Genomic DNA, 27,284 nt, shown 5'->3' with positions numbered 1-27,284 from the left:
TCAGGGTCTAGAATCTGCAGGCTAAAAGGAATGATTGGTCCATACCCATAAATTCAATCCCAAGATGCTCTGCCAATGCAGAAAGTTGTCAAAAAAAGAAAGAAAAAGGAAAAAGTTTCAGAAAAGAGCAATACACTGTACTTAAAAATAAATTACATATGAGAATTACAGCTATTCTGTGTCTGCACATGAAACAGGACAAAGGGAGCATGGTTATGTGGGCAGTGCTCAGGTGCATCTTCCTTAACTATGTGACCAGACCTTCTGCAAGGCTTATACACAAAGATATATATACACAGGGCATCTGAGCAGGCACAGTCCAGGGAATGCAGCACAAGCTATTAACCCTTAAAGAATCTTAGTGAGATGAACAGGGCCACGGCCTAAGGATGCCATGTATAATGGCTGAGTGTTTTCACAAGGGAACATGACAGCAAAGGGATGCTTACAAAGGGCAGCATACCCCTGTAAATGGGTTGTGCATTGCTCTCCCTTCTGGCCGTGCTTTTGTCCCCAGAATGCATATCCTTGCTCCTGAAGGTTGTGATCTGGAGGTGGCTGGCACTGCTTACTCAGTAGTGGGAGTCCTCTGCTTTGCAAATTGACTGTAGCAAGCCTCCAGCTTCTGGAAAACGAGGAGCTAACCCCTTTTCCCTGTCTTCGGACTGTGCTGCATAGGCAGAACAACTTGTTGACCAGCTGGATGGGTCCTGGGGTGCAGGGCCTGGTCCCTTTACACAAATCACATGCCTAAATCAGCACTCCCAGGCCCCAGCACCTGTGGATAAAGAGGAACACAAGTGTTCCCAGCAGGTACCCTGGAAGACTCTTCCTATGGGGCCAACACCAGAGCCATGGTAGCCACCACACCTCCTGCCCGTTTTTTTGTTCTTGTGTGCTGTGAAATTTAAATCTGATGGTAATTTTCATGACAAATGTATTTTTCAATGTAGTTAGCACACACAGGGAATGTCAATTCTCTGTTGCCAATCGGTAACATTTTAAGGGTTAAGTAAGTTGGAATCCATCCAGGTCTCTTCCTAAAGAGCCAGTATCACATGCCTAACTGATCTCTGCTAAATGATATACGTTAGTTGCATAGAAAACTTGATTAAATCTTCAGTAAAACGAATGACATGCCCATGCATATATATTGCTGTAATTATGCTTGCTTATAGGTAAGACACCTAGTTTGAAGGCAATTTAATTTTAGGGAAGTCATTCATATCATGCAGTTTCTATTTTATATAATTCAATAGGAAGTAGATTTTTAAAATCAGAATATATTCTGGCTGGAAGGCCTAACAAGAAAACATGCTGAAGAAACATGCATTGCTTATTCAAACCTAGATGTTATGTAGCTCTCACTTATCTAAAGTATTCCTAGTTACATTCCCTAGATCTGATAAGCAGAACATCCCAACACTTCTCATTTTATAAACAGGTGATTATTTTTGATATTTTCCTACTTAGCCTGATATTTTTGCATGCTTTTTACATGTGGTATGGCTTCTATTGAATATTTGTCTCTAGGCACTCTAAGAATAAATATAATTAATTATTTTTAATAATTCAGTTTTCATACTGGTTGTGACTGGGGGGACATGACAGTCTTGCGGGAAAAAATACTTAGGAAGCAATTTTTTTTCCACAGAAGTTATTTAAAACTACAACTTGTTGGATATACTGTATCTGCTGAGATGCAGGATCCAAAGAAAAAGAGAATGGTGCTGGGAAATGTGGAACAGAACCCTCTGTTGCTCTGTTTATGAGTGGTGTGCCACAGGTCACTCAAGACTCTGGGGTGGCTGCAGTATGGATTCAAGTCGGGGGGCAGCCTAGAGACATGGTGCTGCCCAGTGACAGGTGAGCACTACCTCAGGTTTTTGTAGAAAACTTGCACCTGGCAAATAAACGACCCATTTGGATCAATTGCAACAGCAGAGAGATCCAGGAAGACTGATTTCAACTCTGAAGCACCAAAGTATCATGTTTCTTTCTCCAGGTAATGAAAAATGCTAAAAAACCACAAATTCTTCTTCATGCAATTTCACTTGAAAGCAAACTCAAATTTCCTAAACTATCACAGAGCAGAACCCTGTATGTTAGCCTTTTCTATTTGAGGGACTGGGATACAGTCTCTTTATGACATTTAGATTCCACTTTGGATCCAAAGTCTGGTTCATTTCAATATTCAGGTTGCAAAATTGGTTTTGAACTTGATGTTTCTTATGGCTTTAGAACTGGCTGGGGGTATGCTATGGGCCTTCTTGGGCATCAACTGAATATGGTCCATGCCATTCTTCAGCATCAGCACCAGTTTAAACAGTGTCCATTTCAGCTCTGCCATCCCTGATGAGCAAGAGGAACAGTACCATGAGGGACATAAGGAATTTTACTTTTAGATGATAATGGCCCTTGCCTCATATTGTCACGGTGCCAGTTCTAATTTCATGATTTATATATAATTGTTAACCAATGAAGTAAGCAAATCCATAGGTCCTTTGGGTGAGGTCCTTGGTGAATCTGGGGCATTTGAGAAGACAAAGGGTTTACAGGTGATTAAACTCTAGAGAGGTTTCCTCAACCTTCTATTAATTCATGGGTTTATCACTGTTTCTTATCCCAGGGATCATTCTGCACAGTGTTGCTATAAGAGTTCTCATGCCTAACTACATGAAAATTTCCCAAAACTTTTAATGTTAATTCATTACTTTTGCTCTTCTCCTTGATTCCTTGACTTCAAGGGAGTGAATGTGTAAATGTGTGAATGTGAATGTTCAAACAGAAAATGTATCTGCATGGAACTGATGTATTTTTGCAACAATTTGTGGACTGCTTTCTGCTGTCTTATGTGCCAGTGGTGGACCATAAGCCTCAAAGTCAAAGCAGTTACAGAAAAAATCCAGGGTAGAATGCCTGGCAGCAACTGTGACTGTGCTGTGTTCAAGGAAAGGACACTATGGCCTGACAACCAGGCTTCTGAGAGGAGTCAAGTTAGCCTTGCACTGTGTTGGGACAGGGTATTTCCAGAATGCCCAGTGGTGCCTTGTTCTGATCTGGCAAAAGGTCCTCAGCCCAGTAACTTCAGAACTCTCAAATAACAACTCCAGGGCAGATTTCTGAAGATAAGTTTTCTTTAACAGCCAAATTAAGACAGTAACAGCTCATTGGTAGGCACACTTTGCTTGGAACCCCACTGACTCCTTTCCAAATGAAGACAGACCCTTCAGAAAGCAAGTGAAATATGATAGCTGTATGGTTCACACATAGGTTTTGTTTCCTACTAACACTTATGCTGTTTAGCATCTCAATTTGCTCTGTACTTTGCAAAAGCTGCATCTACAGAACAAAGTTAATCATCCACAACACTTGCAAAATATGAGCTTGGCTTTAAGCTCCAGATGCAACATTTGCCTTTAGAGAGCTCTCATTCTAAGTCCTCTGTTAGATAGTGTGCTCTGGTATGCTTTGGGTATGATAATAAAAAGACATATAAATGCTTCTTCATCGATTTTTTTTTAGTTAAGTATAAACGTGACCTCAGTGGACCCTTTCCAAAAGTGTCGTTTCAAGATCTTAAGCAGTATAATAAATCAGATGTTGCAGTGCAGATGCAGGGCAGTCAGGAGTGCCAGAGTCTCATAGCCATTGATTGGGGCTCTCAGAGTGGCCCAAGCCAGGCAGTGGCATGCTCTCCTCTGCATTTCAAGGAGAGGAAGCACTTGATCAACTTAAGTACTAACAAATAAGTGTAACTCTTGCAGCAAGGCAAGGGCATCTTATTTCCATGGAGGTAACTTTAGAAAATCTCAAGCTAGTGTCTTTAAAAATCCCAACCGGGGTCAGGAAACTGAAAAACAAAGGGAGGAAAACCCATCTAAACTTTTTCTTCTCCTAGGTTGGAAAATGAATTTATAATCAACATACAATTCTTCTACAGTTTTCAGATAAAATTCAGCAGTAAACAATGGATCTCATATTTTTTACACCACCTCCTTTTAAATTATTATTCTAAAATCAGAAAATCTTAATTGCACTTTTCACCACAATTCACAGAAAAGGCCACTTAAATCTAACATTTGGTAAACAAATACTGTAACAACACAAAAAATTTTAAAGCCATCGTTACCAGAGGCATTTAAATATAACTCACACTAATAAAGCTTCTAAAACGGGGCATAAAACGGACACTCAAGTGCTGGTCCCCAGCCAGGACTCTTGGGATTTACGTTGGTAGCTTCCATGATGGAAAGGATGAATTATGCATGGACATTTTTCATCCATCAATATAAGAGAAAACCTGTGCATCTCTTCAGGTTCCAAAATGTCCAGCACATACTTACAGCTTTTTGTGCTATATATCAATTGAAATTAAATTGAGCTGGCCTATAGTCTTTCTCTGGCAAGTAATCCATCCAAAAACCAGTTTCTATAATACTGCTTTTAGATGACAGTACATTCTGATGCCAGGAACAATTGAGTGTAAGTAGTACACATGCATCGAAATGTAATATCTAAGCAATTTTCTTGTATGTTACCTTGGACTTTGCTATGGCCAATGAGAGAAAATAAATACATAGTGTACCTTCTGCTACATCTTTGTCGAGTAATAATCCATGGGAAACCTTATGGGATGTGACTGAAGTGCTGATTCTAGCAGTCTGTGTATGTGTATGTCTGATACTTTCATTTGACCAATTAATCTTTGATCTCTTGCACCTGTTACTCACAATATACCCAAAACAGGTTAGACCCCATTGATTAAGTAATCTCCCCCCCTTTTCTTGTTCTTTCTGTGCTCCTTCCACTGAAGCTTGGACAAAGAGGAGGAAGAATATTTTGATCCTGTTTGGCAGGCACTCTTTAGAAGTAATGTAAGCACTCCAATTACCTTTAACCTCTAGTTCCAAATGCAAATCTCATATATAAGTAGAGGACTAGCTACCCAGCCTTTGGTTGAGAGAGTGCTGACCTGTATCATGACTCATAAGCTTTTTGTGGCAAATAAAATGGGAGACTTTCAAACGTCATTTCTGTACTTTTTTGGCTTGATGTCAGCAGGGAGTCCATATCACACATTCAGAGTTAATTTCACAGCATTCCTAAGTCTTGCATTTCCCCATACCCTCAATACCAAACAATCTCAGGACTGCTTTCTGTTATAATTTGCAATTGCTTTTTGTTATAATTTTCATGCAACAGGCAGAGACAATCAATATTAGGCCTCAGGCAACAAATCTAGTTACAGATTAAAAAAAAAAAAAAAATAAATTGGAGGAGAGAGGCAGTGACAAGAAAGCAGCACCGACTGAGCATGCTTCTACTGCGGCACAGACAGAAAAGTAGTGGACGTACTGTAGAAGCTGGCCATTACGTAGTTTTGGCAGCGATCACCAGTAAATTCATTTGGGCACCTGAGAGGAAAAACAAACAAAAAAAAATGGTAGAGAAAAAAACAGAGAAAAGAGAAGAGGTGAATATATGCTAAGAAAGAAGCTCCTTCAGTGTGAACTGATACGACTTGGTGAGTTCACTTTCAGAAACTGAATCTCGGTTTAGCGTGTCAAATAGCTCAGGATGTTGAGAGCAAGTCATTTGCTCGGTGGAAATGTAAAGAAATCCCCCTACAAAACCAGCCCAATCCAGATCAAAGTGTGTTTCAAGATCTGAGACAGAAAATCACCATTCCAGAGACCCAGACTGGTTTTAGAATGCTCTTTCCACAAGGCAGCAAGGACACAAGATCTGTACATACTCATCTCCATGAGTTTGGTCTTTTAGGGTTGCACTTTGCAGCAGTCTCCCAAACAGGAAAACTGCCAGCGTGTGCAAAACAAATGCATCTGTGAATGAATGGAAAGATCAAAAATCACACAAATGAGAAATATTTTGGAGGTCAATAATGCCATGGTGTACAGACTGTACTTCAGAAAATCAGGTCATAAATTAGTGAGTAAAGAGGCCGGTTCCAGCTGAACTGTGAAAACACCAAGTACTATTGATTTTGTTGCTGTAGTTGGGGAAGAAAGCAAAGTTCAGATTATTTTAACATACTTTCTTGGTTTTGGATTTTCATGGGCAGAGTTTCAGTACATCTTGCTCCAGTGAATCCAGGTTGGCACCTAAAGGGCAAAAATGTGATAAGCAATAATACATCAAAACCACTGCACTAACAGACTTACATCTGCTGGTCTACGGAGTGCGAGTGCATTAAGTGACCTCCTGGTTGGGTGTTAGTGAAAAATGATCAGAAAAGAGACAAGAAGGTGTAACCTTTCCAGAAGATAAAACTTTGCAAAATTTACAGCAAAAATCCATCAGAGAAAAAAAAGTAATTTTGCTTGTCTGCTTTAAAAAAGAAAGAAGAATCATGGCTAGCAAAAATGTGTACCAGCTCACTGTTTATTCCATCTCACGAAGGTAATAAGTTTTCTTTTAAAATTTGCAATGCAATGCATAACAACAATTTACACTGTTGCTTTCATTAGTCACATAAAATCTATGAAAATACCACATTTTCCCTATTTCTGTGATGGCATGTTCTGTCTTCTGGTAATTTGCTTTTGTGAGGAATAGTTAGTTCAATGATCACCAAAAAGTCACAAAAATCCAGCAAATGAGGAGACAAAGTCAAACCCAAAGGGAAATATATTCAGCATGGCTCACAAAAAGATAAAAAGTCAGTCCAGGCAATAAGTAAAATGAGAAAGCAGAAGTATTCTCAAGATTTGCAGCCCTGGAGTTGTCTGTCCTTCCAGTTTATAAGCTCTTCTGCAGAAAACTTCAGTGCAGCTTTCCCCTTTATCATAGAGGAGGAGTTTCTTTTCTGTGATTTGCCCGTCTTTTCTGCTGCTGCCTGTAAATTCTTCCTTCACCTTTATTCTGCATGCTGGGGCAGGGCTCAGGCTCCCAAAATATCACCACAGCAATGCAGGTTTCCAGTGCTCCAGACTTAAGTGTGAATGACTGTCCACCACAGTAAAGATCTACACAGATATCAATCTTTCCTCTTTCTCCTTCTCCCCATTCTTAATCAGCATGTAACCTGAAATTACCTGATATCTGCTCCTGGGACCACCTTTCAGTTGTGTTGCCTGTCTTTGTGATGCTCTCCATGAGTTTGCCATGGTGCAAGAATCTCCCACTCTTTTTCTCCTGCTGATGATATAGTGTTAGCCTCTTTTTCAAATCTCTTCATAATTTCCTTGTTGGGTGCTAAAAGGCTTCTTATTTGCAAATACTTGCTGGTCAGAAGAATCTTTCATCTCTTCTATCTGAGTTTCCTGTGTGCTGAAAGCTGTTCCAATATTTTAAATTCTGTTTTCCACAATTGCCTCTAGCCCTGAAAGACAGGGATGCTACCCTTGCACAAGTGAGACTTCCAGAAAATCCCTTTGCCAAAGGATCAGTGTCAAGGATAAACACTAGCATCTTGTTTAAACAAACCATGCAGGAATGATATTTGTGTAATAAAGGGATATTTCAAGGATCTGCAGATGATTCTTTGGACCTGATTTTCTCTAATGATATATTTGTTTATTAAAGAAGAGAATTTAAGTTCTTCAGAGCCAAAGTCACCTCTTATGGTAAGTACCCAGTGTGGAAAGGTCTCAGTCTCCACAGATATATTCAGTTGAGAAAAATGCAAAAAGAATAACTGTCTTTAGAAGATGCTTTTGCTGGACATGACACAAGACTTTATGTATCTTCGAGAAAAGGCAAAATGCTTTTGATAGAAAACATTTTGATCTGTGTAACTGAATCAAGAATAAAAACACTTCGAACTACTGATCTTGTTAAATGGCTGTCCCCGAAAGTTGGCATTTGCGCCTGCTTGGCTTTCAATTCATAGACCTTTGCATCTTTCTCATCAGGCTCAACCCTACAAATTCCCAAGAAACATCACTGAAAGCCTCATGTTTTCCTCCTGCCACTGGCTGCTGGTGGTTGCTTGATTTCTCTGTACTTGTTTTCAGATGTTAGTGCAGCTGTGGAGGTGATGAAAACAATTTGAGCACTGGCATAGATAATGCTGAAAAAACTTCCAGACCAAGCAGGGTCTTGACAGGGCTCCGAAAACAGTTTAGTTGTGTTTATACTTCCTCTGAAACCATTGTCAGAAAATGCTTGAAAAACAGTTGCAGCACCTGCCCTTGAATGAGTCCAGGATGGGCAAGCTGAGAGGAAAGCTGAGGTGAGCCTTTTCATTTATGATGATGTGTGTGAATGCTAAAGGCATTTTATTGCTCAGATGTGCACTGCAGCCCTGTTTCCAGTACAATTTGTTTCTTGAAGACTGTACTTCTACAATCAGCTTGCAATGGTGTCCTTTCCCCAAACACCTTGTCCTACTGAAAGTTTTCAGACATTGTTTCTTGTTGTGACTTTTTTTTCTATATCATTATCTATGTACCATTTTCCTTTAGGACAGTAGCAAAAGCTGAGGTCAAACAACTTAGAACAAAATGTATATGTTTGTGCGATGAGAGCCTTGTAATTTCCTTTCTCCCTTAAAAAAAGGCTACTTGGATCATTTATTTTTTGTATTAACTGGGTAAAAACAAAATACTGAATGACATACAGAATAATTGCTTTTTGCCTCTACACACAGTAGTTAGAGAGCAGCATTTCCATGTGTACAGTGGACACTTCTTACAACACTGAACATGTATTATCAGAATTTTTTTCACCAGGAGAGGAATGTCTGAATGGTTCAGGAACTCATATTTCCATTTCATTCACTGTCTACAAACAAATGCATTGAGGGAGAGGATGTTTTTTTCCCCATGAGAAGTACAGTACTTATCCATTTAATTGCCTAAGTCAGAACTAGTATTTTTATCCTGTCTCTTGAATGAATACTTCTGGAACTTCTCCTTGCAAACCTCCTAGTTTGAAGAAACTTCTGCCCATTTCTATTCTACAAAGGCCTTTATATGAAGACAGATATAGAAAAAGGCTGTATCATTAAAATGTACATAATTCACTCTTTTGCTGTTAAGAAAAGCAGCAGCACACTTCTGTTAAGACAGTAGCATTATTTTCAACCAGTGAAATTCCATTGTAAATTTAATTTCTTCAGTAATACCAAAACCACTAGAAAAGATGATGTCTGCAAGTCAGAAATCAATTAGTCAAGACTATCAAGACCTTAATGGTATGATACTTCAAAAGAACACTTCAAAAGTGTAACAGATCTTAAATTCACATAGATTTTTTTCAAATAAGAAAGAAATGCTAGGAATTTTGGTCTTAATTTTGCATTTATTGAAATCTTTTCTCTTCAGTGAATTTGGGGACACATTTCCAAGTGAATAGAAATGACTTAGGAATCTCAGTCTCACAGGAAGCCAGTAACATCCAGGCTTTTTCAGTGTATGATGTTTTCAAAATGTGACTTGTGTTCTTACGAAGCTTCTGAAAATAGCATACACTAATTTATTTAAGTCGTCAAAGCTTCCTATTTCATCTGTCCTATTTTGAGACTGCTTTACTCAGTCTTGTGCCTTAATTAAAATATATGTGGAGAAAATACATGCTAACACAAATGTAGCTGTACAATGCTTTACTACGTTTTCACACCTTTCTGAGCATTTCACATGGCTACCTCTTGAAAGCAGGGAATTTTCTTGAAGTTCAAGAATTTTATTGAAGTATCCAGAAGAGTAAGATCTCATCCTGTCTGGATCATCATTATGTATTTTATATATATATTTTTAATATATAGCCAGATTTTAACTGAAAATGAATTTAGGAATTTTTTTTAATACGATAGGGGTTTTGTAAATCCCTATCCTCAAGAGATTACCTTGAAAATTCCATGGTTGTTTTGAATCTGAGTCATGTTTTTTTGGTTAGGGATAAAACCAATTTAGAATGATATGGCTCATGCTTTAGAAATTTTGTTTTTGCTCTCAACAGATGGACCATATGGAAAAATGTGAACTTGCTATTGAGGCAGAAATATGAAGAGCAAGTACCATATTTCAAGCATTCTGTTTCCAGAAGCATGTTCTGGGAGTAGATTTGTTTTCTTAGAACAATGAAGATAATGTGTAGTGGTTAAATACATATCTTAGATAACTGGAATGTTCAAATAAAAAGTGGACATCTTTATTCTTAAAGAAATAAGAAGAAAACTGTATTTTGTCTCTTCAGTTTCCCAGTACACTGACTTTCAAGTACTCACTTTTATTTCTTGTATAGCTGTATTGCATCATTTTACTACACAACATAAAATTTTTGTTCTGGCAAGTATTAGAGGGCATAGCAAATGGCCCTGCAAAATAATGGTGGCCCTGACAGTTCTCAGGGTAAGAATCTCCACTGCCTTATGGTGAATGATATTCTCCCTGTCTTAACTTTACAGCTCTGATGCTTTTTCCAAATAGGTCTTGGACCACCCAGGCAGAGGTACATCTGCCAAATCTAGGAATCGCCTTTTCCTTGACATACACCCCCAGAATTAAAGGTTATTTCTTGTCTACAATAGGGAAAAATAGCCCCCACTTTATTCAAATGTCTTCAAGACATTTTATTTTAAAAATTAGTCTATAATATCATTACAGAACATACAGATGTTTGAATTAAAATAAAGAAGTGTCCATATCAGTGAAGATAGGATACCTCTGAGACTACCAAGACAATATTAATAATGGCAAGTCTGCTCAATGCTCATCTCTGCCATTCACCAAAGTTTTCTGAACAGTGTTTGGATAGGAAGCTGAAACTCAAAGGCTCTTGAACATGCTCTGGAGAGTCATAGCAAACCGCTCATCTTGAATGCTGGCTTACAATACCCAAGTAAATTTAACAGAAATCATTCTTTCTCAAAAAAGAATCCAACCCACAGCACATATAAAATTTCCATATTTGCTGTAGCTAAAAATGATGCTAAAATTCAATGGGACATTCATTGCTTTAAGCAGCACAGCAATCTATGAAAATCCAAAGGAAAACAATGATGTGCAGGTAATATCTTTCTATAAAAAAAGAGAAAACTTACAGGTAAAGCAGAACACTGTGAGGTTTGGTGGGGATTTGATGGCTTTTGTTTGTTTGTTTTCCTTGAAAAAACCCCAAAAACCAAAACCCCAAAACTAAAAAAACCCCAACCAACCAACCAAAAAAAATACCCAAAAAAACCCCCAACAAAGACAAGCAATCAATTTCTTCTTGGCCTAATGAAAGCATCACAGACATTCACCTAACTCACCTACCAAAGTTATCTTTACAATTAGTCTTTTTTTAGTCTGAGGAGACTGAAAAATTATGCAGTTACAGCAGATGACAGTCTTCACAAACCACTATCACTGTCTGAAAAACAGTAATATCCTCACAGAAGTGCACCTTTTTCACTCAGCCCTCTTAGGTACCAAGGATGTTTCCCAAGGTTTAAATGCTGTGTTTCCACTCAAGCTAGCATGAAGAAGCCCCTATGCCTAGTTAATCTTCAGGGATAAAAGCTACATGACATGCTCCCAGACAGGAGGTAAATTCCAGTGCTGCAGCTGTTCATGGATGTTCTCTGATGCAAGGGACTATTGCAGCAGACCAAAACAACACAACCCGGACGTGAAAAAGGTGCACAAGCACCTCACTAAACTAAACTCATATGCCTTCCTGAATAAAGATTGGCACTCAAAATGGTAACCTCCACCACACATTCATTGTTTTTTATTCAATTAAACACAACAGTTGTGAATCTGGTCTCACCAGAAACTGTTCAGTTACTACATCAGGCAATTAAATAACAGTTTCTTCTATACAAAGTGTAATATTCAATGCAGTTTTCCACACCCTTTTTTTTCTTTTCTAAATGCAGAATATTTAGGTTACAGCGTCTGTTTCATTATATCTAACATGAGGCTCAAGTTGTATTGCTTTGTGCCATACAAACGCCAATAGAAGATGCTGTGCCACTATCATGTAGAAATATTTCCCAGTTAGCCTCTGCTATGTTTCATACACCTCTGTGGAACACAGAGGCCATTCTTGGCATTATTTCCATATCCATATGGTTAAAAAACGAAGAAATGCAAGTTCAGAAGAAGACGTTTTTCAGGTGGTCCTATAAAGAAAAAGTGATTTGTGAAAGCCGACGGCTCCAACAAAAGAAGCAAATAAGATTTCTTACCTGCACAGGTATCTTGGGGGGTTTGGGAGGTCTTTAACCATGTAACACTCTCCCCCATTTACACAGAAAGCTTTCTGCTTTATGTCACATTTTGTGAGATGACTTGTCCCAGTTGTAGATGTGGAAGTGGCTGGAAAAGATAAGAATGAAAACACAGATCAGAGGCTGTTTTTCTTTCTGGCTCGTAAGTATACTTGTATGTGAGGGAAGAAGTAAGACTAGGGAGGATCTGGCAAGTCCCTTGAGCTCTCTATCTGCTGCTACCACAAGCACTAATCACTTGACCCTGCATTTTGTTGATTGCCAGAGAGAGTGAAATTCAAATACATACCTCAGAGATACACAACCCTACACTCAGCCCAGGAGGAAGTGAGGGTTTTCCTAGCTCTGCCCATCAAGTGGCCTAAAATTTTTGCAATCCTTATATGTGCTTCATTAAAGATGCATAATTTATATTCAGTAACTTTTATTGCATTAATTGCATTCAAGTGATTTTGGTGTGTGACTGTCATTACAGATTGCTGATATAGTGTCCAATAAAATAAGGTCCTGGATGATATTTCCTCCTGGTATTGCCTTGAAGCAGGTATTTTTCAGTGAAGCTTAACCTGAGGCCCTGTGCTTATTCAAGTGCTCAGTCCAGCCACTTCCTTCTCTCTGAGGAGAGGGTGAATGGCTAAAAGCTGAGTGTCTCTTTCCTTGCTCATAAACAAGACCTGTGGCTACCCTGATTTGACTCTGTAGTAGGAAGAGAATGGAGAGGTTGGAGATTTTGTTCCTTCTTTTGCATATACCATTGCCACCATTGTGTCCACAGGAATCTTGATCCAGAGGCCAGCCTAGCATCTCCTGCAGTTGGGTTCATCTGCATGAGATGAGCATGGGGTTTTGGGCCACCAATGCTGCTAAACACCATTAGGTGTCTAAATTGCTGTTAAATGAAGGCATCACCCTGACCACAGTGTTTCATAGCTTACTCCCTGCTGTATTTAGGGAATACCTAGAGAAGGCAGGAGCATTGCTTATTTAGCAAACTTTTAGGGAGGCTGCCAGGGAAGGGTAAGTAATCACAGCCTTAGGATTTGCCAATGCAATTTCTGTCAAGGATATGCTTTTCATAAGCTTATAGAAAGCAACTCAACTATTTCCCCCCAAGGAGAGGGATAAACCCCTTTGGTGGTGACAGTCTGTCCAGATTGTCTGCAGGTGAAGATTAAACCTTTGGCAATATGCCCATAATTCTAAATGGCTAAAACTAACTTAAGTGACTACCTGCAAAATGTAAAAAGTGGTGGAGATTCTTGCATGGTATATGCTTATTTCCAGACATACAGAAGTTAGGAATTTTGTTATTGCGATCAAAAAAATCTCAATATTTTTGTTTCTGAAAGACAGTGTATACCCTGAGGTGAAACAATGCGATTACCTATTGAATGATTTCATTTGAGTTGACTAGAAAGCTGCAAACGCCTGCAGAAAAGTTGTCTGATATTTGAAACCTTTTCTAAGACAAAGGCACCCAATGGCCATGCTTATAATATGTGATGTGTGACATTTCATGCATACACTGAATCTGAAGAAAAAATGGCTTTAGCAGATCAACTATGAACAAATACCACTTATGCATTTTGAGCTATACTATGATATAGTTCGTCCCTGTCCTATTTCATTTTTATGCATTTCCCATTATCTTCCAGGTAAATGCATTTTTAGCACTCAGTACTTGGGAGAGTGCACCACCTTGGCTTGTTTCTCCTTCTTCCATGCTGCCTTGCTTGTATGGGATGCTGTCTTCTAAAAGGCCAGGAAAAACCCTCCTGCTTCTCACTTGTATCCACACATTGTGTCACATCTCAACAGATTCTGATTTTGACTGGAGCCTCTTAGTGTTAATGAAAGGCAAACATGGAGTACAGATGCCTCTTAATAACACATTCCTTTTTCCTGGCTCCTCAAAGGATGATTTATATCCTCTCAGATCAGGATAAGTTTATGTCTGGTCTAGGGACAGGAAAAGGGGTCATGTTTTAAGAGTAGTCTGACATTCTTTCAACTACCACCAGTTCAAACAGGACTTTGCACCCAACGTTGACAAAAGGCTGGCCTATAGACTGCCACCCGCTTAGCAGTGAAGGGTCCTCTATGTTTGATGTCAGAGGCCTGACCACCGTCCTTGAGGATCTCCTCTCCCTTAGGATGGGGAGATTTGCCCTGTAGAAGAGCCTTTCCTTCTCTGCTAGTTTGAAAGGATCCTGGATTATTGTCATGAAGGAGATGCCTGACATGACATATCATGTCCTAGGATGTAAGAATGTGGGTGAACAAATTCCATCTGTGCAGTTAATGCATGCTTTGAAGCCTTTGTGAGTCTCGACATGCAACCAATATTAAGCTTACCACTGCTGATAACCTATACACCCTTTAATAAAGTTAAAGAACACAATTCAAGCTGTGAACCAAATACTCTCAGGATGTCCCTGAGCTCAGAAAGCTAGCTCATTAATTTCGAAGGGGCAAAAAAAGCCCAATATTGTCTGCAATATTTTTGAACCACTCCTTCCCCCTCAAAAAAAACCCCACAACCCAACAACCCCATAGTTTTGCTACTCTGCTGGCTAATGTAATGTTTTAAATTGAATAATGAAGGTAGATATGGTAGATACAGTAACAAGTGGACTTGAAGCTGTCTGTAATTGTTTCCTTAATCTCACTTACTTGCTTTTTCTTTAAGCAGAAGCTCAATCAAAACCAGAACCATGGAGTTTCACAGTTAACAGTGATTCCCCAGCTGATACAAGTAAGATTTGAACAGCAGCATTGCTCTGAACTGATTACTAAAGATGGTAATAATCTGCAGGTCTCAGAAAAATCTCATGAGGCAAGTGCTTCACACATATTTGTGAGGAATATCTTTACCCGTGTATGGGGCATTACATATTGAAAACTGCTGTACAAATCTTGCACAAGAATTTTCTCTGCATTACTGATCTGCTGGCATCATAGTCCCCGTATGCCTGAGCTTTGTGATGGGTTGAGTGGAGGAAAAAGTCTGCGGGGAGTTAGTTCTTATATTAATTTTTCTTTGTAAAGTATGCATAGTTTTATGGCATATGGCCAGTATTTAGTGTATGCACTGTAAGCCTACTTTGCCAATTAAATACAAGAAACACTAACTATGGATTTGGGTTTCACTTAAAGCCACATAACGGAAGAAATGTGGTGTTTGGGAGCAGGTGTTCATCAGAGTCCATTTCATACAGTCTATAACTAGCCCGAAAATACGAACATACATCTCTAGCAGACATGGTCTTGGAAGATGTTTAGTGAGAATGACCATTAGTGATGAGGTAAAGCACAGAGCTGTAGCATATGTATCCGTGCATTGTTATTCTCCACCTAGTCAAAATTTGTACCTACTTTCTTTTTTGTGATGTTTTCTTCAGCTATACAAGCACAAGAGAGAAAAGCTGGTTTGTTCTAGAGTCCTATACCAAACACTTAGCTTACTTCAAGGACTAAGTTACATACATTACAGGTAAATCACAATTTCAAAATATCATGCATGAGAGAATATGTGAAAACACTGCATTAGTCTACCTTCCCCTCTCCCTTCCCTGAAGGCAGAAACAACATATTAAAAAACGCAATTGCAGGCAGGTGAACAAGGTCACTACACATAAAGCAAATATTCACATGGCACTGAAAAACAATGAGATCGGCTCCCATCCATGGGAATTGCCTAAAGACATTAACAAGAGGAAAAATAGAAGCAGTTCCATTTTACAAAAGCAGTTCTCTAAAACGTGAATTACTGTTGTAAACTACCCTAGATTCATTTCATGTCAAGCAGCCAAAACTTCATTGTAATTCTCTTCTTACCTGGGGCATCTCTGACCCTTTTTTTCTGGTCTGAAACAGAAAAATGCATTCTCTTTTTCTCTCTTGCTTTCCAAAAAACCCTCTAATGTTTAATGGCTACAGCACCGACTCCCAGACTCCGCACAGATGAGACAGTCCACTGCAAGGAGCCCTAAGGGATCTCTTACTCAATTCAGACTAAGAGGAAAGAGCTTTGCAACCTAAACAGAACAGTATCCAGGCCTCTTTGAACTGAGTTTCTGCAAAGGTTGTGTAAAATCAGAGGACACACTCAAAGTCATGCAAGGTAGCTAGTGAGATGCTTATGACTCAATGGAGGCAAAGTGGCATCTGCAGCACACAGGAAAGTTTGCTATTCTCACTGCAAGACCACTTACTGGAGGTAAATATGTCACCTTACTGGACTGCAGATAGACACCTTTCCAGTCCACTTTTGTGAACCTGTGGTTCATGCTGGTGGAGAGAAAGGGACCTGCATAGAGTGAAGTAGGACCAAGGGAGAGAAAGAGGGGGGCAGGAGTGCACAAAAACAAGCTTTGGGGCGACAGAGTCTCTGCTCCCAGTTGAAAGCCAGTTTTACTAACTCATATTCCTATACTTGAAGCTCATTAATTTCTCTGAAAGCACAGTCCAGCTCCCTCTTGACTTGCTGATGTGCAGTTTACAGATGCACATCCCTGATCTGTAGGGTACATTGATTTCCTGTGCAATCTTGCTATAGTACTTAATTCCTCTATATCTCCATGAAATCACCTAGATTTTCTTTCCCCTCAGTACTGAGCCTCTTCAACTCACTCTGACTTCCCTGATGAATCCAACCTGCAAGGTACTTACAGTACAGAAAACCTTGGCATTTCTGTGCTGCGATGAATGAGGAAAGCTGCTGGTTCCAGTGTAACAGTGGGCAGCAGAAGGTATATGGGTACTTACACAGAGAAGAGAAGCCAAAACTGACAGTAATCAGCAATTAGCCCTTTTCTGAAGAGACAGGACTTTCCATTTTACCAGGTGTGTAAAAAGATGTATTTCATACATATATTTTCATTCATACATACATAATTGTTCCAGATCTGGAACTGCATTCATGTAGCTGTGAACATTCCAAAGGCTGAAAAAAACTACCAATACCAACATACAAACACCAGAGAAAAAACCCCTCCAAAACCACCAAATCTATATGAGGCATTTATAATCTATTTCATGGGGCTGCTCAGATTTTTTCACATTGTTTTTGTGATTTAATACCCTAAACTGGCTGTTCAATCCAGTTAATTTTTTTTCAGCTTCTCTCTTCACAAATAACATGCAGTGTAACAGATTCCTGGGACCTCCACAGAGAGGAGTCTCTGTTCAGCCAGCAGCTGGAATTGAATGCTTACAAATTAGTGGAGTTGTTCTCTGGCCCTAAGACAGTACTTTCTCACTTTGGCACTATCTCTATGAAGATCAGGGCCAGCAAGAAGGAAACAGGAAACCGCTGGGTATGCAAGATAGAAACTTCAGGAAAGATTGAGAGCACATAAATTCTTGCTGAACCAAGGTGGCATGCCTCTCTTCCCCTCTATGACATGGACTCAGTGGTGGTTTCCTTTCACAAATCCAATCCAGCCTTACCAAAGCAAAGTTTAAAAAAAAAAAAAAAAAAAAAAAAAAAAAAAAAAAAAAAAAAAAAAAAAAGAAGAAAAACAAAGGACAGACGCTTCAGCTTGCTGCACCACCCGAACCACCCGATGGCTTCCTCCCTGATAGGCCAACAGACTGACCCAGTTGGCAGGCGCACGACTGAAAGACCTGCACAGCATCTGTCTCACCACAGAGGGTCAAGAGGTGACACATGCTAAACCCTACTGATCAAAAACAACTCTCTTTACTTCATTTGACTTCGAGGTGGTAGAAAGCATAGGCAAGGACACACACAGTTCACAGGTTGTTGGTGAGGAAATGCAATTACTGCTTGCAAAAGGAAGTTTTCAGAAGAAGGGTGGAAAACACAGGCTGTGGAAGAATACTAGTGAATGGAAACACCTGGTTGAAACTGAGCTTTGAGACAAGCCATGCTTTTTCACTGCTGTAAAAAAAAAGATGTTAGCTTTCACTTGAGGGTGGTGTGTTAACCAAAAAGTCTGTAAAAGCCTTTAGAATATTCCCCACTTGGTGAAGGGAGACATGAATAGCAAAACACAAGGCAGTGACAGACCAGAGCATCTCAAGAGGAAAAATGTGTGTGTGGTAGGAAAGGACAGAAGGAAAAGAAAAGAAAGGATGTGCAGAGGAAATATGCATAGATTGGACCAATGCAGGAAAAACAGGTCTAAGCTCAAGAATGCTAAACTGACAGCCAGACAAGGAAGTGTTTTTGCTATTGAGAGACACCCTTGCAAATGCCAGAAATGGGTGGAAGGGTTTGAAAAATTTAGAGACCCTAGATTAAAGCAGACAGCAGACAAGGAGCTGAGTGCAAATGTCATGATACAATGAATGCTATGCAGTGTGGAGTCCTTTGCTGTACTGGAGAACATCCCATCATGCAGAAAAACCTGAGTGGCCAAATAAACTGTAGGAAAGGATTCCTGGCTCACTTTGTTTTGGAGGCCACAAAGCCTCTTTCCCATGCTTGCTGTGCAGCAAGGTAAGGTACATAACTCATTGGGCTCAATGCAATGGGCTGAGTAATGGGCTGAGCCCATGCTAAACAACCATTAATTAATTTGTTAGGAGGTGCTTCAGCATGTATGTATCTCACGGCTCTTCCATAGAGCTCTGAAAGATCTCTTCAAGCTGCTGACCACCAGGGCAGATACACAGGAGATGGTTGAAGCTGAAAAGGAGACTTAGAGTGGAGGTGGGGCTTCACAAAGCAAGAGCTGTCTTAGTAGTCCAGTTCCTCCTCTGTTAGTCCTGCTCCCAAGTGAGCCATTGCACTCAGAAGAGAAAACAGCTGTTGGACAGGCGAGAAGCCTTCTTCCGCTGAGTGCCAAGGCATAAATCCCAACCTCAGGAGAACTGACTGCATCAAATCACTGGACAGATCATGTTTTCCTGTTGGTGTCATGAGCCCGTCTAATCAATAAGAAAGGTGCTATTGCAAGCCATTTGCAACTGCATTGCAGCCTGAAGAGGTGACTGACCAGATCTATATGGAAATCAAACTGCTGGAAGGACTGGACTCAAGCAGAGAACTCAGGCTCTTTTCTAATTCCCAGATGTCCTGATTCTGCAATGTAGTGTCGTGACCACCCTAATCCAAACAGCATCATTTCTCTATGGAGCAAACCACCATACCCAAAGGTTTTAACTCAAGAAGACTTTTCACTTAAAACGTAAGAAAAAAGAACCTTGGCAGAACTAAAAGGACAAAGAGACAAAGAGTATGAAGATTATGAAGAAAGATTGCTGTCCTTCAAGAAAACGTCCAGAGGGAATTTGAACATTACGTTAAGGCCCTGCCAGCTACCCAAATCCAACTGCAGATTTGGCATGGCAGCAAGCTTCCTGAGAAATGAGACAGCAAGTACAGCTGTACTAACACTGCTTTCCCTGCCTGGGGATGCAAACTCTGGATTTTTTTTTTTCTCTACTTCGGTCCACATATGATGCTCTCTGTGAGGGTTGATCATTTAGTTCACTTGTACTGTAACCAACATTCAATTACTAAAATAAATAATGGTAGAAAATCTAGGTCTGATTAGTTGCAGTTAGATTCAGCTCAGGTAGAAGTGCTGTCTTACTGTTCCTGAAAGTTACTGTGGTAGAGGATTGTATTACAGAATCCATCTGGTACCATCAAGCTTGCCCTGATGGGTATGTAGTGATATTGACATAACTATTTCCTTATCACATTGAGTGCTGAAATAATTTCCTCCCATTATAACATAGTCAGTCAAAATCTATTCTTGTTCCTCTTTCCTCTGAAGGATTTTTCTTAACAATTCTAAGTAACCAATTTGAACCAAACTTGTGCAGATCAGTGCAAAATGTCTTTATCTCTTTAGTTCTACCTACTCAGAGAAGCAGAGATAATAAAGACTATTTAGCAGCTTATGAAAGAAAGCATGAAAGCTTTTTATTACAAATTATGTTTCATATAAATTCAACATGATAATCCCTGTCATGAATCCTCTTTCATGAAAGCACTGCAGCAAGAATATACCTAAAAGTAAGCCAATAAGCTCCCACAAATTTGAGATTGCACTCAAGCATCCACTTAATTTATTGTCACATTCACTTCCATGTTTTCCCTTGTGTCTTTATAAAGCTTTTCTGAAGGAGAATGGATTTCAGCACAGTGCCTGAAGTATTTAGCCTTGTTGAAAGCAAGACTTGCCCACTGAAATACCTCATGCTAAATAAATTTGCAAGAGGAAGCTGTGTCTGACACCTTTTCTTGAGTAATTTTAAACACCCAGTCCAGGATTCTTAGGCATCCATTAATCTGTCTCCTACCTGCATACTCTGCAGTGAGAAACATATAGGTTACAAATTCCACAATGAAACAAGCTTTCATTGACTATGAAACACATTTTCAAAGTCATTAAGGACATGTTCCCTCCCCATGCCCTCATCCTCAAGGCATAGAAGACAATCTGTTGCTTTCCTTGTAGCCTTCTGCTTCACGGAGGCGGTCATAAGAGGAAGCCTCTGGAAACGTGAGGCATGAAAGGGATGTGCAAAACCTAAGGCAATTGAAGCTCAATCTCTTTAATCAGCCTGAGATCTCTGGGTGGTGGGGAAGAGCAGAGTAGCAGAGATTAGCTTTAAGATATAATGGTAGCTCTCATGACAAGCTCTGACACAGACTAGTGCAAATATATGCTTTCAGTTCTGACTTAGAGACACAGCAAAAGCAACTTCTCTAGAAAACACAAAGGGCTGCTCATAGGTTGCCAAATATCTCTTTGATATATTTGATAAGAAAGTATTAGGAGAAAGGATTCCCTACAGACAAGCAGGTACGAAGATAAGCAAAGAACAAGAATGCTTTTCGATGACAGCTTCCTTTCTAATGCATTGAATTTATTTGTCAGTTTATTTGGATTTTTGTATCCTACCAGAGATTTCCAAGGCCTTCAATTTTTCACTTTTTTTTTTTTTAACTTTAAATTTCCTGTACAATTTAAAACTAAGTTTCAAAATATAACCTGTAGGCAAGAAGATAGACTTTATTATCTTGCTGTTAAAAATTATTCCTTAATTTGAAATGAGTCAGTACCCTTGGAAAAAGGTAGGATAAAATTTTAGACTGTTGGGTCTCTTATGCAGGTTCTGCTAGAGGATCTAGTTTCCTGTCCTCTTTGGGAGCTGCTTATTCAGATCACAGAGAAAATCCTCTCCAGATGGGTGCAGAGGGAAATTTTGACTGTGCTTTTCACCAGCATAGCCATGGGATCCTTGTTTCTGAAAAATAGAGTTACCACTTCCCTGTTTGGAATTTCTTTCTCCAGAGAAGAAGAGTGGAGAGAGACACTATTAGGTTATGCCTTGCTTATAAGATTTTTTTGGAGTTTGTAAGCAGGGTCCTTTCATTGCAAACTGTCAACACACTTAGAATTCCTATCAAAGAAAGAGGTTTCTGTAGCAAGGGAGATGTTTCTCATTTCCCTCCCTAATTTCCTGCCTGGAGGTATGAAATTGTCACTGTTTATAGTGCTGCTTGAGAATGAGTGTGTGTGAAGTGGCACTCAGGGAAATCATTCTCATGACAACAAAAAGACAAACAAGAATGGCCTAGAAAACATGACTAGTAGGGCAAAGCAGAAAGATTTCAGGTTGCCTAGCCTGAAAGAATTTTTTTCTTAACTGTGTAGTGTAGTCCTTGTGGGACTGACTCCGACAGGCTTCAAAGGATTGCGTGATGTGTCAGGAGCAGTCACATTAGCAGGCACCAGCTCAGTGTCCTCAGTGAACCCTGCCCAGGACCGCTGTGAACTGCTGCAGATGACAGCTGTGAGTGCAGAGGAGCAAGTTCTTACACCTAGACCAGTCCTGAGAGACTGCTCTCTTTTCCTTGCCCTCACTCCTGCAACTTCTTCCACTGCCAGCATTAAAAAGTGTGCAAATAGTGCACTGACAAAGATTTGCAGCAAAACTTCAGAAGTTACTGCAAGGGCAGTGGAATGCTGTCCCTTATATCTGCTGTCAATTCAGGCTTTTTAAAAAATGATCAGTAGTATATTTGTTGCAATAGAAAGGATTACCGTCTTTCTATCATTGAAAGGTTGTTCTGACATTGTTTTTTTCACAGGTTAACCTTATTTTATTCAGATATTGTTTCTTCAGTTATGCTGTATTTTAATGTGATGATATAGTAATGCCATTTAATCACTTCCTGTTCTCAAGAAACATCAGAAAGGACTATGTAATAAACATGTTAGTGTATTAGACAGTTTTTAAATGTTTATGAAAAGTTTGAAGTTTTTTTCCCTTGAAAAGAAATACATGAAAACAAGCATAATGCTATTTTTCCAGCCCCTAAAAAACAGTCTAGTAACAAACATGCAGAAAAATAAAATGTGTTCTTGTTGAGAATAAATGGCACATTTCCTCCAGCAGTTAATTTCTACAATCTGGTTATAAATCTGTCAAAAATCTGTGTGCTAATCGAGCCACTTTCATACTCATGTATTCATGCAGATACAGACCTGCAGAAAGGATGGGTTCACAGGAATGAGAAAATGGTTCAACAGCCTGATCAGGACAAGACAGGCTCTGAGTGAAGAACATGCAGTCCAGATGAACATCATAGTTTCTACAGAAAGCAAAGATTTTTGTCCAGCTAAGGGAGGAGATGTGGCAAGAGTACATGCAGCCACATAGCCAAAAGAACTGCCCTGTTTACATGTGGCAACTTGCCTTTCCAGCATAAAGCAAGTTGCTAAGGCAGTCCTGTTGTCGGTCCTTGCTCTTCAGCTTTAAAAGGCATTCTTTGCTGGTAAGGAGCCTCTCATGTACAAGGAAAAGCTGAAAGAACTGGGTTTGCTCAGCCTGGAGAAGAGAAGGGTTCAGGGTGACCTAACTGTGGCCTTCCAGTATCTGAAGAAGGCCTACAAGAAAGATGGAGGCTGACCTTTCTTCTGCAGACTAGGTCTGATCTTTCAAGTTCCTTGCAGAAAACTTAGTGCATGCCGTACCCTACAAATGACCTTCCAAGAATTCCATTTGCTTACAATTTTTTGAGTCATTTTGTATCAAAATGAAAGTATATTTTCATTAGTTAATGTTTAGGGAGGGTTGCCTTTAAATCTTCTTTCAGACTACAGCTGAACTGTTATGGTTTCTCAACTGTCACATCCATTTTATAGTGCCACAAGGTGTACATTTAAGAAAGAAATCTGTCCTAATGGGAACCCTGAGTATCAAATGTGTCATTGCCTCTTGCAGGTGACTCAGGGAACTGCCATCCACCACCCTGCAAGAGAGACTCCGGGGATTTCCCTCATCACATTGTTTGTCAGAGAGCATTATTCCATGAGTTTCAGCCAGCAATTTAACAAAGCCCTAAAGATAACCCAAACACTGGAAGAGAACACCTGAGCCCAGCAAAACTAGGTGTTCTTTACATCAAAAAGCAGAATGTGTTTCACATATTACAGTTATTGGGAAGAGGTACCAATCTAAGGATAGAAAGAGAGAGAAGCTCCTGGAAGTCTTGATCATAGGACAGAAATTTTGCACAAATCCCCTTGCACAAGTGGAAAGGGAACTAACAAGTGTTCAGGGCCAGCATCATAGGTGACTGCCTGACAGAGACAGCAGTGGAGCTCTCCTGAGGATACAGAGGATGTAGGCTTTTTTTAAAAAAAATACTGTCTTCTAATATGAGTTAAAACAAGAAGAGTAGTCTGAGCTGTTTAAGAACACTAAGCCAATCTTAAAAACCCCTGAGTTTAGTTTAGAACAGCAGGATATATATAAAAATAAATCACTAGGTATTTTTATTGTTTTGTTGATAAGCCTTTGAACTTATCTTGTACTGCAATCCAAACAGTTAGACTTTCCCTTTATCCTTTTGAGTGAAAGTTAAAATGAAGCTTGAAAAAGGAAACCAAATGTTGAAGGGATTCTGTCTATGTTGTGGGCTGGTAACACTTTTTACCATAGCCAGGAGAACAGTGTGATCCATTGCAAACTGCCTGTAAATACTACTTTCCAAGTTCCTTGGCTGCTATACCCAATAATGTTGCAGGTTGAACTGCAAGGAGAACATCACCAGCATGTGAAAGGACAAAGGATTTAGTAATGGCAAATTTTTTTTACTCTTACAAATCTTGAGAAAAGGTTGAGCCTCTTAACTGGGCAAAAGTAGTGGTACCTGGTTGATTTTCTCCAGGGCTGAAAAGGCTGTGGGGGAAAGGCCCAGGATGCCAGCCTGGCATGTGGAACAGCCTTGTGGCTGTGTCCAGATACCACATCTCTGTGCTGTCACACCTGCTGATGTTGGCACAAGGCTACACCTGAGACCTGTGGGACCCGCTTATGGGGAGCAGTGCCTCTTCCCTTTCTGCTGTCAGCCCTCTCCTGCAGCCTTCCTTGCCAATCTGCAACCTGTAGAAACTCAGCAAGTTTCCTGGCACAAACATCTCAGTAAACATAAATTAAGAACATCACTTCTAGCCTAAACCTGTATTTTACAGGATGCATTTCCTTGCTGAAAAATACCTCAAGGTTCATGAAGACAAGTTAAAGTTTGAGTATGTCAGGGCAAAATGGAATGATTTCTCTTTCTTCAGGGTGATTATCTTACATCCAAGCAAAGTTGACTTCATGTCTTTTTCAACTTTCCTGTTGTATCAGAGGCTTATGTCAACTGTCTGTCTTATTTAACCTTGGTCAGCAGGACACAGACAGTGCTGTGGCAGACACTGTTGTCTTCCTCCACTTACTCAACATTGGTTTGTTCCACCAAAGCCATGCATTTTGTTACCAGCAGCAGCCATATCATGGAGGTAATGGAAGTCCCGTATTGGTAACATGCCAGTGGTGAGCTAAGTTACATGGCTTGTGCTCACTCTCACAGTGCTGTAGATGTGACCTCTGGCCATTAATTTCCATGGCCTTTGTTAAACTCACTGGACGGGATGAAATTGCATTTTGCTGTGCAAGGAGTCTGCTTTGAGACAAAAGGGCAAACAGTCCAGGAGAATTTATCTGCCATAGTCACTTACGACTTGAAACTGTCATAAGTTTTATGACAGTTTCGAATAAGAAACTGATGGCACTGAGGGAGGGGGAAGGGAGACTGAAATATCTTCTCTCTGATGTTTCTGCATGATTCCTCTGCCTTTATTTACATGCATCAATGAACAGTGGTCTTGGAGAAGTTTTCTTTAATGGTTTTAATGCTAGAAGCAGCTCTTCAAAACAAGTATTTTGAGACAGTGCTGGCATGAAAATGAGTGAATTTGAGCATCTAGATGAAAATTTTCCTTTTTAGCTAGGGATGAAAACAAAGATTAGATTAAAACACTCACATGTGGGCAAGATAAGTCTAAATCAGTGGATGACAGATCTGATTAAAGAGTTGACTAATGGAAAAATGAATTCACAGATAATAAACTATGGATAACATGAAATACATTTGCTTAACTTTTTTTTCCTTTCTCTGCTTTGGTCTGTTACTTTTGTGTAGTCTTGCAGAAATTTACTGTGGAATAGGATCTTCCCTTCATTACTCATGCTGATCAGAAGAAATGTGCATATCAAAGAGATATCCATGATGCTAGAAAAAATTAAATTAAAAAAAACTCTTACGTATATTTTTCAAAACTAGAAACAAGCTCAAGGAGCCTGATGAACATATTAAACAATTTTGTGCTTCCAAAAGCAAAAGGAACAATTCTTTGGTTCCTAAGTTTTCTTTCCCAACTAGCAATCAAAGCAGAAGAAAAGCTTCAAGAAATCAATGGACAGCAGTTATGAAGAAGGAGATAGTGAGGAGAATGTTTAATATTTTTGAAGGGATTTGAAAGTAAACAATTTGGAAAAGGAGCTGGATCAGTATTTATTTCTCTACTTTCTTGAAAAAGAAAGGGAAGACTGACAGTCATAGTTTTTGCGGCAGGGAAACAATCTTGTTTATGAATTTGCTCTAAATTATGATGACATACATTATATGAAGATTGGCAAAAAAAGAGGATATAAAGCTTTGAAATCAATAGTTTTAAGAATCTTTTAGGTATACTGTCAACACATGCAGCTTTTGTCTGGTGCATACCTTGTGCACATCTATCAGAGAGGTGTTGTATATGCTGTTTGTGTCATGGACATCACTACCTCTGCCTGAAAATCAATATCTATTTTTCAAGAAATCCTATCAAAGATGGCTCCCCCCCACCCTCCCCTCCCAAGTTCCTTTAGTGTTCAGTAGTTGAGAAGTAAAATAAAAGATAGACATGTTTTCCTATGGCTGGTTTTGGTTAGACCAACATGAGAAAGTGATCTCATCTTACCTTGAAGCTGCCTTGAATTAGAGAGTCCAAAACTGGAGGTACCTAAAAGATCAGCAGTCTCTTCCTAAATTCTGAGTATAAATGGCAACAGTATGAACTGCTAGTAGAATCAGGAATCTGTTGTCTTATAACTTGAGATCAGTGTTTGGCCCAAAGTCAATAGCAGACACATTTTACTAATGAGGAAGTGGAATGGAATGCCATTTATTAACTCCCATCTTTCACACATATTCAGTGTGATCTTGTGGAGTGTGTCCCATTGAAAAAGAAATGGAAGGAGTTATCACTTTGAGATAAAATAGGAAAAAGCAACTATCAGAGTTTCATCTTTGACTGTATTACTGCCTGAAATTTGCTAACGAGACTGTTTCCAGTCTCAAAAGAATTATGGCTACTTAAAATTATACTTCTGACTCCACACAGAGCTGAAATTCAAGTCTGGCTCTCACTGTTGCAACAGTGGACCTACAGAGAACAATCACCTTTTCCGTTTACAGATCCTTTTACCCTCTATTTTAGGCTATGTCATAGCAGCAGTGCATTCTGTCTGTCTCTGTTTCTCGTCACGATTTTCCCTCTAGTCATCCCCACAGCCCTTCTCTTCACCAGCTGAAGCCACTTCCCTTTCTTTTCCTACCCCACTGCATGCCTCCATGGCACCACCCCTACAGGAGGCCAGGACAGGAGGGGTGTCTGTTGGCTTCAGCAGCACTACACCCTGACAAACGCTGGCCTGCTCTTGCCATGCCAGTTAGGTGTGCAGCAGCCAGATATGTGCTGGGATGGCAAAGGGGCAACTTCTCTGCAACCAACATTTAACA

General features: G+C 39.7%; 1 protein-coding gene across 4 annotated transcripts in view; it reads right to left on the bottom strand.

Moving 5' to 3' along the window:
• NRG1 (neuregulin 1) overlaps positions 1–27,284 on the bottom strand; it is a gene marked incomplete at its 5' end in the record, with an annotated part of 177,648 nt that overhangs the window by 19,052 nt on the left and 131,312 nt on the right. For 2 of the 4 annotated variants that reach the window (XM_083883860.1, XM_083883861.1), the window contains 3 exons: positions 46–69; positions 5,359–5,417; positions 12,140–12,269. In XM_083883860.1, the coding sequence (XP_083739986.1) occupies positions 46–69; positions 5,359–5,417; positions 12,140–12,269 (213 nt within the window). Of the gene's footprint in view, positions 1–45; positions 70–5,358; positions 5,418–6,057; positions 6,126–12,139; positions 12,270–27,284 lie in introns of all 4 variants that reach the window. The other 2 variants (XM_083883859.1, XM_083883862.1) reach the window with 2 other exon arrangements.

Source organism: Zosterops lateralis (assembly GCF_965231275.1).
Source record: "Zosterops lateralis genome assembly, chromosome: Z".
Classification (NCBI taxonomy): Eukaryota; Metazoa; Chordata; class Aves; order Passeriformes; family Zosteropidae; genus Zosterops; species Zosterops lateralis.
Note: the sequence above shows the minus strand (reverse complement) of the source record. Positions and strands in the feature narration are given on the sequence as shown.